Below are 13,147 nucleotides of genomic sequence, written 5' to 3'. Positions count from 1 at the left end.
AAGTCAGTGCAAGTGTGTTTTTAATGATGGAACAAAAAAATTTTAAAAGTGCCAAGTTTTGATATTTCCTAAGGTTTTATTGACTTTGTTTTTTATCTGTATCTGTTTTATCTGCCTTGGGAGGTTATGTAAGGCAATAAATGAACAGAAATAGAAACAAAACTGTAGAAAGACATGCAAGCAGTCACTGGCAGAAAAAGAAAAACTGCATGCATAAGAGATTGTATCTGTAGACTCATACCTTGTTTCAGAACCACAGATCCACATTTATTGACAGCAATTTTGGCATTGTCAATGGGCCCTGGAGGATCTAGAGATACAAAAATGTTAGGATGTAAGGTAATAATGAAGTGATATTATTTAAAACAAAAACATCTCAGAAAACTACTCCAGTGCTTTCTTCATCTTCCATTTTTTCTCCTTTGGAGATGTAGCTAATAAAACATTACACACTTAAAAGTTATTAGTAGACAGCATATCCAGCATACCCAGGAGCACAATTCAAAAACTCATCTACAAGAGCAAAAGAACTGCCCATCTTCAGATGGGCTTTTGCTTCCTTTTTTGGCACAGCAACCACCTTGCACTGTAAACAGCTTTTAAAAATACATCTGAATCATCTCCCAAAACTTTAGATGATATTTACAAGCAAACTATCCATTAAAACTGTTGTGAAGTCTTCTGAACCGATCTCTAGAATCATGCTTGCAAATAAAGCAGATTCTCCTCTGGTGCCTTAATACCTAGCTAGTGTTGTAGCTTCCTACATGCTGTTGCATGCCAACAGCTCTATTATGTCCTATTCACTGTGTGTTTGTTTTTTCTGTACTAAAACAGGCATCCCCAAACTCGGCCCTCCAGCTGTTTTGGGACTATAACTCCCATCATCCCTAGCTAACAGGACCAGCGGTCAGGGATGATGGGAATTGTTGTCCTAAAACAGCTGGAGGACCGAGTTTGCGTATGCCTGTACTAAAAGCTCTTCATAAGAGTTGGTATCTGCCTTCTGACAGGTGTTTTTTTTTTTATCAGTAAATTACTGTGATAAAATTCTAAGTGCATGCTATAAAAGGTACGTCCTGCCTACTTAATAAGAATTTTGAAATCTACTCACCACTGTCCTTGCCCTTCACAAACCCTTCCCATTCTCTGAACCACTGCATACTGATGCAATAGAATATGGATGGAAACTCCTCCTCTTGGAAGGCTCTGTTGAGCTGAGGAACACAAAGCAATCTCTAAAGCACTTGATTAAATTGTGGTGCCTTCTCATGAGAAGCAACTGAAATATTCTGAACAACATTTTGACAATTTAACCACAAAAGCACACATGAGCTTGTATCTGAAGCATTCTGTGAATCCTGACCCAATACTGAAATCTCACCACCGCTACCCCACACTCCAATGTGGATGCTATGTGAATATGAAAGAGTCTTCATGAAAATATAATATCCACCACTATAAAAGGCTAACTTTTCTTCAGTACAAAAATATTGGATTGGAACCCGAGTTGGCAGTCTTTAAATGTATGGGCTCCTTCCATTTTGGAAAGCTTCTTAATCTTGCCGGTGAAGTGGGTAGGGGAAGATATTATTTTCACTCTCTCCCTTCTGCACACCCATGCCTCCTGCCACACTGTCCCAAAAGGGCATATGCCTTGCCAGACCAGATTTCCAGAAGGCTCAGGGGTTGCTGGAGAAAACCATGGGAGTTTCTTGTGAGCAAAATTCCACTCACAGGTTCCGGATCACTGTTTTTATGAAGTTTAAAGAACTTAACAAGGAGAAGGAATGTATTACCCGAATAAACATTTCCAGTTCTGTCTTCCTTCTTTTCTCTATTTTTTCTGTTTCCATTTGACAGGTATGACAAACATAGAGATGATTAACAGCTGGTCCTCCACCATACCTGCAATCACAGAATATTAAATATTTTAGAAGGGTCAAAAGCTGTGCATTGAACCAAGTTGTTCTTTGCTTGAACAATAAATGCTGTAATTTGCTCAGCACGTTTCCTACTTAAGTAATATTTCATCAATAGGAGCAACGTCCCTGGAAAATAAGCCACACACATTTTAGTTGTGCACAAGATAGCTTCTCTCTCTCATCTTGGTATTCACTGGTGTAATTCTGTTCTTGGAAGGCTCTTTAATCCAGCAAAGGCTTAAGTGAATGGAAGGCAGGGATATTATTTTGCCCATTCTTCCTTCTTTCAGCATCAGCTCATGCACTTTTCTGGAGAGTCAGATTTTGGGGAGCAATGGGAGTTGCGAGGGGAAGAGATGATGATGATAATAGTGATGATTATGATGATGATAATAAAGCACTCTCCTTCTGTACACAGAAGCTTCTGCTGGATTAGACCATACCATGAGCAAACCACCATTACTGGATAAAATGCAAAATCTGTATCAAAATGTGAAGAGGCTTTATAGACAAATAACTTCCTGCATTTATGTACAGTGTATGGACCAAACATCAAAAGCAATTCATTTCATCTTGTAAACAACAGCTTACCTGCTATACAAGTTGTCCCATATATTTTGAGGTAGCACTACTACAAGGTCCTCTATAGAAGTAGCCTTGTGTGGAGGAACTCCTGAGGAGCAGACATAGTAAAAAAAAATTCAAGCAAAACTATTTACTATATGTTCATGTTAACTATTAAAGAATATCATATGCTTCAAAAAGCCTTATCAATGGATACAGTTTGAGCAGGGGAGAGGGAATACAACTTCTGTCACAACCAGCTTTTAGCAACTTGTGCAATTTAATTGTCAGAACAAATGCATGCTATAGCTTTCCCAGAAGTGAGAAGGGAGATCACGCTAGATATGAGCTTGAAAAGCAGTTATGAATGAATGTGTATGCAAAGATTCAAAATATCTTAAATTTGCACAATAGTTATCAAATTGCAAAACAGAATATTTCAAACAATTGCACAACAGGTTTCCTCATCCCTAACCTTTCTCTAGTATCTACCCTTTCTATTTTCATCTTCAGGTTGCTCCTGTATCACAACTATGCCTGTCATTTATACCTGGAGCATCTAGCAGGACCCCCAGTAAGTTTTAAGTGAAAGTGGTTTCCAAAATCTCTCACAAGAAGGGAAAGCCCTCTTAAAGGGCCGTGGAGATATGGTAGCATGGGTCAATCCATCTCATGAGTGTGACACCCATTGCTACATTTGTGGGTGTTTTGACAACATTTGCAGAAATGGTTCAAGTCATTGAAAGGTAGTCACTGCTTTCCACCTTCCAAGGTTACCCACAGCAGCCACGACAGCCCATGGGTTTTAAGGGAGGATGCAGGTTGTCAGAAGCTGTATCCTTGGTTAGTATACTCTGCCTTGCCTGTGTAGTCCGTCTTGCTACTTGCAAGTTGAACCCAATAAAACTGTGTTGTGCCTTTTCTCAAAAATTAAGAAAAATGTCCCACACCTATTTTTCACTCCATCTCAGCTCTCTTCCTACCCCTGTGAACACAAGTAGATATACATTTAAAAATGTCCTTCACATCAACTTTTGATAAACAGGTGTCTGATTTTCAAACTTTAAACAAAGAAATTATGACCCGAAGCGAATGTGGAAGCTAATACTGCTTTTCCTTAATATTATTCCACAGAGAAGTGTGTCAATCCGTCAAAAGAACAGAAACAAGTTATCATGTATGTAAGATTCCTTATGCAAATACCAGCCATAGCCAATCTGAAAACTGATATGATTTGAATGACTTTGTAAGAATTTCAGGAACGGGGAAACAAAATCAAGCAAACTGTTCCCCAAATTCAAGCTTTGATGGCAGCAGGATAAAGAATGATTTAAAGAAATATGTGTATTTAGGAGCTCACAATTTAAGGATGCCTTGTATTTTTGTTCTCTAACGTAAGTCTAACCCCTGCCAGTTTTATTGTCAATCTGCTTGAAAATTAGAGGGCATGATCATCTTTCAAATGATTTTTAGAATGCAAAAACTTAAAAGACCCAAATAAAATCAGAAATGTTTTGCCTGTCAATGCCTGAAGCAGTAGGAAGGAAAATGGAAAAAAGAATACAAGCAGTAAATAATGTGCTGATTTTATTATGGGTTTCAAATTAAATACTATTATCAGTGAGTCATTGCTGGCAAGTAATGATATACCAACTGCTGCACCATTCAGCTAGCAAGCTAAACAACTTATATCTATGGTTGTAATTCTTAACCAGCAATATCCCTCTTCACATTTCAAAGTGAGCGACTGGGGAGGGGGTCCCGCCCGGGAGGCTCTCACCCCAGCCATTAAAACAGGCAGGCGAGAGCCCAAAGGGGCGCAGTCGGGGCTGAGCACCAGTTCCCTCCCCTTTCAGGACTGAAGAGGTTAAGCTCAAACAGAAGCCATTTCTGAAATAGATACGACCCAAGGGGGAGTCGGGCTATGACTGCCAAGTAGGGAGTCAGGAAGTTGTCACACTACATGATAAGATAACTTATTAGATAACATACTCAATTATGTATGATGCATAATTGTGCTCTCACCTCCATGTATGCAGAGGAAATCATTATTTGAAATAGGTCCTGGTTCTGCAAAAGTCCTGAATTTGTTCAACCACTGTCTGGAAATATAAAACTGGAGAAGGCTTGGTTCCATTATATTAAGGCTTGATACCTTCTGTCTCTCTTTTTTAGCTTCTTCATTGCTTTTTCTATTACAATAATGAAAAGAGGTAATACTGAGAACATTAAGTAACATCAATAATCATCATTATATCTATATGAGATTATTTCAATTTGTGTGAAATAAAATGCAAGCTTACACAGTATGATAATTGTAAGTCACTGGAAAGATCTGCCAATAAAATAAGGTGCAGTGTTTCAAATTTGGATGAGTTGCAAATAAAAAAATATTTAGGATATAGTAACTGGAAATATGAATACCCTAACAAGCTAGCACATATTTATATTTGTGTGTGTACATCAGAAGCATAGGTAACCCCTGAGCTTTATTTTAATAGAAGGAATTGATCTGCACACATTACTGGTACAGATGTCAATTAAGTACAGTTGCAATTAATTTGAAAATTAGTTCCCCAGTTTATCAGAATCTATGTACTTGGGGTCAACATCTAGGTCTAATGCTTGCAACACAGAACAGTTTCCCTAATAACATGTTTAGCTCTTTACATAATTTGGCTACTATTTATTTGTTCAGAGGTTAAATTTATTGTCCCATTTATTAGAATGTCTTTGCTCTTTAGACTGGAAGAGTAGTTCCCTCTCTCCCTGGCCCTATTCACATTTCAATAAAAGCTCAGCTGCAGGAGCTCATAAATTTCAAAGTACTACAGTGAATCCCTTTGTCCTCCAGGTTTCAGCTGCTGAACTGTGAAGTGTTCCTTCTTCTACAGTTGAATTCTATCTGACTCCAGAATCCTTCCTATGTGCATTCTCCTATGAATTTAAATGAGGAAACACCAGCTATTAATTCAAAGTGAACTATGCACAGTGTCCAATTTCACTGTGGCAACCTATCTGTGAATTTGAAATATATTACAATTTATTTGAAATGAAATGAATAATATTCAGGTTTTAAGTCACTTTAGCTTACTTTCTAATTTTGCAATAAAATGCATGGCTGTCAAAACAAAATTTCCAGATATGTTAGAATCTGTGGTCCTAGATAATATTGTACTAATCCCATCCTCCCTGACTACTGCCCAAGCTGGCTGAAGATAATGGGAGATGGAGTACAAAAATATCTGGAGGGCCACAAATTCCCAGTTCCTATTATAAATAAATACTACAGAAGAACAGAGGTGTCTATTTTTACAAGGGTTGATGTTAGGGCCATGGTTCAATAAGTTTCAAGAATATTGTATTGTAAAAAATGCTCGGAGGGGAGCTAGGAAAAATTAAGTCAGTAGAAAGGCCCAGAAAAAGAAGAACAATGAGTTGAAAAACGTTAGAACTGTGGGAAAATACACTACCTCACTGCAAAGCAGCATCTTAAAAGAAGTCAAGCTTTCTATATTGGCCCACAATTACAGTTGATCAGAAACTCTATCCAGCTCTTTGGAATACTCTCTTGAAACTCATGCAGGCAAGAATTAACAGCTAATATGGTCAAATACCATGCACTGGGTACTAACAAGAAATTTACTCAAGACAGTATTTTAAATCCTTGTCCCTTGTTTTCTCACCTGTAGAAGAGAACATAAGCTTCTGCATTTTGAACTGTTGATTCAGTGACTTCTGTGACACTCTGATCATCAAACTCATACCATCGGTTATTTAAGTTGTTCCGGCAATAAGCTATATAATGTCCATCTAAATTCAAGAACAGTTAAGATAATTTTCGTCAAAGTACTGTAAGGCAAGTCAAAACTAAAACATATTAACACAACTATTTGATTCCACCCCAGTTGCATAATATGGATCCAGAAAGAGAATATATACTATATATACTTACTGATGGCAGTTCCATGGTGACAGATTACTGATAAGAGATCATACATCACTATTTGAGTTGGACTGTCCTTGGCAAGAAAAGGTTGAAGATCAAGTCCTTCCAAGGGAAAGGATACATGAGTCCCAATTTTTGTGGAAAACATAAGGTCATGCCTGAATCTTTTGAGATGAATGCACAATATCTATAAAGAAGAGTTGACACTCATTCAGAAACTGATGCTTGACAACTTAATACTAAAATAAGAGGCAAACATTTTACTACTGCTACCATGTTATTAAATGTATTGCGTTCTGTCCTTTCGCGCTCTCTCTCTCTCTCTCTCTCTCTCTCTCTTTTTTTACAAAAAAGGGATGTTCTATGGGCCACTTTATATAATACTACCAAAGATTTGTGTTTAGTTCAGTGAATAAAGACATTTTCCTGCACAGGTGTACACTTTGTAGAAAAAAACCCCATGTAACTGGTCATAATGGAATATTATGGGTTGCATCCAATGCCATCTATGTGAAAGCAGAATGAACTTGCACTATGGAACTTCACCTTCCTCTCCTCTCCCATGCAGCCTACCACATGCCCTCAAAATCTGCTGGATGGTTAATGGACACTCTGGAGCAGATTTTTGGGAGCACAGAGGTAGCCGCAGATGCTTTGTAAAAATATTTACTGAGTGCCATGCAGTTGCATCCATGTGCCTGAGGAACTGATATACGCTTGTGCAATCGGCTGGAGGATGCTACAGATCTGAGTACATGCAGGGGGTGTGGGAGGGAGAGTACAGGAAAGCCCATTGTACAAGTGGATATCTGATCACACATCATCAGCTTTTAGCCTTTTGTGTAGGTGCATCACCATTTTTAATATCTTCATCTGAGTAAGTGTGCAAATGTGACTAGATAAAAGCATCTTTTGGGAAGCCAGAATGCAGCTTTCACACTATATTCACAATTATCTATTATGGAAAAAAACAACACTATTATTTTTTTAAAAAGAAAATAAATACCTCAGGAAAGTGTTGAACTTTGCAGAATTTTACTCCATTTCTTAACCTAAAGCAAATTTAGTAAAGTTGTAAAAAAAAGTATCCAATGCAAACATTTAAAATAATGATGTTTTAAATATTGTACAATACCCTGGATATTTCAGAATTGCTAACTAGAAAAAGGGCTATCATCTTCAAAAGAAATCACAAGGTTGGAAATGATCAGAAATTAATTAGATCTTATTTTCACAGACACAGGGCATGGATATGATCAATCTGCACATCACATGCAATCATTCCTTCTTGGCAACCAATGTAGTCAGCATATATCAGAAAAGGCAATGTGAGTCTCCTGTTTATTAATACAGTTCCAAAAACATGCAGCAAATGCACACTCAGAGGAACATTAAGCACAGCTGAGGAAGGAGAAGTCACAGCATGCCCCCAACTAGCCTGAGGGGCATTCAAGTTTTACTCAGAGTAGTCATACTGAAATTAATATGTCTAGGTTAGATCATTAATTTTAAAGGTCTCCTTTGAGTAAAACTTTATTCTGAGGAAAAATGGGGAAGGACATTGTATTTGACTGCAGGCCCGGAATCAAAGTGGGTGGATGACCAGGGGTTGGACTAGATGATCCCTGCCAATTCTACGATTCTACAATTCTATCTTTGCTTCTGTCTGCAGCCTTTTGTCATATATTTGGTGCTGCACCAGTGTCCCTACAACCCTCATGAACCTTGGGCCAGGGGACAGAAAAGAACTGAAAGGAAGCCTAGAAAATATTTCTGTATATATCAAAGCATCTGTGCACTTATGGACATAGGAAGATGCTGTATGCCAGGCATGTCCAACAAGTAGGGTGAGATCTACGATCCAATATAAAAACTGGCAGTGATCTACCACCCAGGGATGGGTGCATTGCTGGCTGCTTCCCCCGAGGGGGCAGGGATGGGTGCAGGGTGGGCAGGTAGGCGCTGGCTGCTTCCCCCGAGGAGGCTGGGATGGGTGCAGGGTGGGAGGGCGATGTGGATCCTGCCTTCTCCCCCTTCCTTCCTCCACCCCTCCCCTGTCAAAGAGAGCCACTCAGGTGATTCCAATGCCGATCCTGCCTTCTCCCCCTGCCTCCCTCCACAGGCGATGCTGCTGCTGGCCCTGATCTCGCCTTCCCTCGTCAGAGACCTGGCTCCTTCTCGCCTGCCTCCCCCCCCCCCCCAGCACACATCTCTCTCTCTCTCTCTCTCTCTCTCTCTCTCTCTCTCTCTCTCTCTCTCTCTCTCTCTCTCAAATCAGCTGGGTTGCGGAGCTCTTTCATGCCCGGCTTTGGAGCCATTGTCTTTCTGGCTATTGAGGAGCATGCTGTGCTCCAGCTGCCTTGGGCCCGCGATCGACCCAGATCAACCTTCAGGTGTCTTCTAAAAGTTTTATAGTTCTTTATCTCCTTGACATCTGATCAGCAGACAGATGTCCTGTACACCTTGTCAAAATCCTTGTGCGAGGAGTGCAGAAGTGATGGGAAAGGGAGAGGCCACTTTTCCTGCACTCTGCCTTTACTTGCAAAATGCTTCTTCCCACTTTCTGAAAAGAAAGAGGTACTTTGGATCCTCAGGCTGTGTTTTGTAGGCAAAGGCAATGGAGACTTTCGCTGCAAAACAAGATTTGGGGGAAGTGGGAGGAAGGGGAAGTCCCACTGTATCTGCTGCTGCAATTTTGGATCTCATCCAACAGCTTTTAAAGTAACCACATATATCAAATTATAAGAATTTAAGAACAGGCCACTTACTTTTTACACTTTTCACAACTGTACATATTGTCACCTGCAGACATTGCGGGAAGGAAAGCACAACCATTATTCTAAAAACATATTCCCACCACAGCCTGCACTGAGCTTTTCTGATTTTGCAAGACACTAGGTATTCAAGATATTCTAGCATCAGGAATACATGCACTACATGGACTTTCACTGATTAGATATCCGCCCAGGTAGCTTAAAAATATTTTTGTTAATAAATTGTAAGATTGGGCCATAGGAAGCTGCATTATACTGAGTCTGACTACTGGTCCATCAAGGTCAGTACACCAACTACAAAGGCTCTCCGAACCCTACTTGAAGATGCTAGGGATTGAATCAGGGATTTTCTGCATTCAAAGCAGATGTCCTACCAATGAGCCACAGCCATTCCCATCAATTAAAAGTTTAAAATGAGATTATTTAAATTAAAGGGATAAAATTTCTACACTGGCTAATTTGAACCTTTGCTCTGAACCTTTGCTCTGTAGAAGATATTGTCAACTGATGGTTCTGCAACAGTGCAAAAGGGAACCTTTTCTGGACCTTTTAAATATGAAAATAGGTACAAAAAGTAAGAGGTATGGTGGTCATATTTAGTAAGACATGTGAAAAATATGAATTTCTTACCTTTCAGTTCATCTCTAGCAAAAAAGGCAGCAAGACAATCTTGTAAGGTTACTGTTGGACCCCAAAACCAGCTAGGAACACATGAGACAACAAACCTGAAATATCATTGACAAAAAAACAGCAAATGTTCTGCCAGTACAGCAGAAACATCAGTTTAAAATGTTCAAGCAACGCAAAGAAACAAACCTTTTGAAGTATTCCATGAAAAAGGCTATCCAGCCCTGAGGAGCATATGCTTCACCACAAGAGCCTGCCTTTATAAGAGAGGTCTGATGACTTGCCGAATGCAGCTTAGCAAGGTCTTCCTTGCCTGGAATAGGCAATGACAAGTCCTGGAAAGTCTCCAGGGTCACTGACACCTATTGCCAAACCAAAGGGAAGATGATTAGGCCAACACCACCTTCTTTTAAATTGACCCAATAACAATTCTATATTTTAAATTTGGTTCTTAGGAATTATCAACATTAAATTCCACTTGTGGCTAATTACAGTGCTTTGCTCCAATAATACCACTAGATGGCAAACTACAGGCAATCACAGGTAATTCACAACTTTCACGCATATAAGGTAACTTGTGCACATTCAGCTTTACGTACTTGGCAATTAAAAAAAAAAACTTAAGAAGGGAGTGGGCTTCCAGGAAAAAAAGACTTTGGCATTCCCATTCATAACCCAATGTGTTTTGAGTATACACAATTTTGATTTTAGGCATTTTAGGCACTATGCCCGGAATGTAACCCCAAAGTAAGTCGAGAGTCGCCTCCACTGTATGCATGCATGTATGCATCCACTGTAAAGTACTGTAGTACCATGTGAACATGAAAATTAACAGTAGCTATTTGGGACTAAACTAAGCTGAAAAAACTATTAAGAACAGGAAACAGACCAGCCTAAAACTATGAGGACGTCCAAACTAGAATATTCCAGGAACTGTTTGCCTATTTCAAGTGGATGAATAAATATATTCATGCTTCATTTTTAACAACTTCTTTTACCATATAAGGGAAGAGAACTTACACAAGTACCAACGGTGTATGTAGCAACATTTATTTTATCCCTTCACTTACCCGGTCACATGTTAGACACTGTACTGAACTTATGATAGTCCCATCAAATATGTCAGAAATAACACTTCTGAATTTTTTGTGTTTCTTCTTTTTGGGGGAACATATGGTTGGAACTAAAAAGAAAAAGAAAAGAAAATTAAAATCAGGACAGAGTTGAAGTACAGTAACTTTTTATTCTACTCTTCATCTGGTCTCTATGGCACAATGGATCACTGAATCTGGCTGTTAACCAGAAGGTTGGTGGTTCAAGCCCACACAGGGATGGCTGTGGGCAGAATTCCTGCATTGCAGAGGGTTGGAGTAGATGACCCTTGGGATCCCTTCTAACTCTACAATTCTATGATTCTAAGAATACCAGACCTACAGTTAATTCTCACTTTCTATTACTATTTTTGAGAACCCCACTAACAAACATTCAGAAAAATAACTTTAAGAGCAGAACAGAAGACATCTGAAGGCAGCCCTGTTTAGGGAAGCTTTTAATGTCTGACGGACTACTGTTTTTTAATATTTTGTTGGAAGCCGCCCTGAGTGGCTGGGGAAACCCAGCCAGATGGGCGGGGTATAAATGATAAATTAAATTAAATTAAATTAAATTAATTAATTAAAGTATTATTTTAAATATACAGTGAGCCAATATACAGTGAGCCAAAAAGCAAATCCACTTTATTACAAAACATTGCTTATTGAGCTGGCCGGGTAGCAGATTCTTTAATATAATTCTACAAGGGGAGAACTTATATTAAGTAAGTACATTTCACATTAACATGGGGTCTTTGGCACAAGACCTCACTGCTCCCATGCCACAAATCTGCATGACAGATGGCGATAAGAACACAGCCAACTCTTTGACTATTCTAGACAGGGCTGTCCCACAAAAATTATATCTAATAAGGAAATTTGGTATAGACAATGACTTAAGGATTCTATTATGACTTCTGCAAGCCTTCTGGCTTTGAACAAACCATTGGATCTTTCAGATTTGATGGGAGACAAAGGCCTTGCCTTGTAGATGCAGCAAAATATGATAGCAGAACAGACTGCACTACCGCAGGTTGGAGATAAACCTTTTTAAGTGTTCCTCTATGTATACACCCCCTGAAAGTAGAAAACTAACAGATTCAGGGAAAAGATTCTGACCTAGCCCTCTCCTACTGTGCTAGTTTTCTATTTACAAAGACACTTAAAATAAATTCAGAATGTGATTCTGCACCTGCAGCCTGAACTGGCACAGTCATTCTATCAACTCAGCCATCCGCCACTAAATTCTCACCTCATTCTGCTGCATATACAGACACAAAGAAAGCCTCACATGCAGTGTCCACAGCACAATCCAGAGAGACTGTATGTGGCTCAATCCCTACTACTATGTATGTCAGAAGAAGAAAACTCCTGTGTCAAGCAATGGGGATATAAATGTGCAAATGAAACAAAAGACAGTTTAAATACAAACTAGAAGAGAATTTTCTTAACTAGCTTTTTAAAGAACTGGCTACATGAAAGTATGAAAAAGAAACAAAGCAGATGAAGGAATAAAATGTGACTGGAAAACAATAGGATATTTTAAGCTGCTCTGACAAATTTGCCAAAATGATGCAACTCCCCAGAGTCATGCAGTAAATAAATAGAGGCTTTGGTGCTGGTGTTTGGTCCCTAGATAGAAATCTTGTGTGCTTGCCGTTATGTTATTGTCTTAGCGTTTTGTTGATGGAATGGCATACCCAAAGCCCTCAAAATAGTATGGGGAATGGAAACAGATAAAGAGTTCTTAATGTCCAATCTCACTGCTGGCACCCACCCACAGTGAAATACTGAAAGACCAAAATTCATTTCCAATATGTATTGCTGAAAGGGGGTGGGTGAATCAAATAACTTAATGTTGTTATTTTAATCACTTAAAAGTGTTAGCACCAATACAGGAAAAAAGCACCAAGTAACATTAGGGAACGCTATACCTTTTTTGTTCAAGGGTGCCAGTCCAGACCAGAAAGTACCTGATTTGGGAGGGCTGGTTGATAAACGTGCATTCCCCCCATCTTTTGAAGGAAAACTTTGTGGCATAGACACATCATTCATATGGACATCATTGATATAGTCTGTAAAACACATTTTAGCCAAATAAGTATTACTAAATTAAAATGAACCAAGAGGATGGAGTTAAAAATTAACTCTGACTGTCCAGAGTCCTATTTGTTATTAAGTTTAAGAAGCAGAGTCAAAATGCCCTTAAAAAGAAAA

The 13,147-nt window shown here is 39.0% G+C and overlaps 1 protein-coding gene across 4 annotated transcripts in view; it reads right to left on the bottom strand.

The window, feature by feature from the left end:
- USP33 (ubiquitin specific peptidase 33) overlaps positions 1-13,147 on the bottom strand; it is a 36,579-nt gene that overhangs the window by 5,861 nt on the left and 17,571 nt on the right. Inside the window, exons 11-23 of one of the 4 annotated variants that reach the window (XM_035122531.2) lie at positions 12,904-13,005; positions 10,910-11,022; positions 10,029-10,201; positions 9,843-9,937; positions 9,207-9,240; positions 7,445-7,490; positions 6,445-6,625; positions 6,176-6,302; positions 4,515-4,681; positions 2,517-2,598; positions 1,800-1,908; positions 1,115-1,217; positions 242-310 (exon numbers count right to left, since the gene is read on the bottom strand). In XM_035122531.2, coding sequence (XP_034978422.1) covers positions 242-310; positions 1,115-1,217; positions 1,800-1,908; positions 2,517-2,598; positions 4,515-4,681; positions 6,176-6,302; positions 6,445-6,625; positions 7,445-7,490; positions 9,207-9,240; positions 9,843-9,937; positions 10,029-10,201; positions 10,910-11,022; positions 12,904-13,005 — 1,401 coding nt within the window. Of the gene's footprint in view, positions 1-241; positions 311-1,114; positions 1,218-1,799; positions 1,909-2,516; positions 2,599-4,514; positions 4,682-6,175; positions 6,303-6,444; positions 6,626-7,444; positions 7,491-9,206; positions 9,241-9,842; positions 9,938-10,028; positions 10,202-10,909; positions 11,023-12,864; positions 13,006-13,147 lie in introns of all 4 variants that reach the window. The other 3 variants (XM_035122529.2, XM_035122530.2, XM_035122533.2) reach the window with 3 other exon arrangements.

Source organism: Zootoca vivipara, chromosome 7 (genome assembly GCF_963506605.1).
Source record: "Zootoca vivipara chromosome 7, rZooViv1.1, whole genome shotgun sequence".
NCBI classification, from domain to species: domain Eukaryota; kingdom Metazoa; phylum Chordata; class Lepidosauria; order Squamata; family Lacertidae; genus Zootoca; species Zootoca vivipara.
This window is presented reverse-complemented; position numbering and strand designations above follow the sequence as displayed.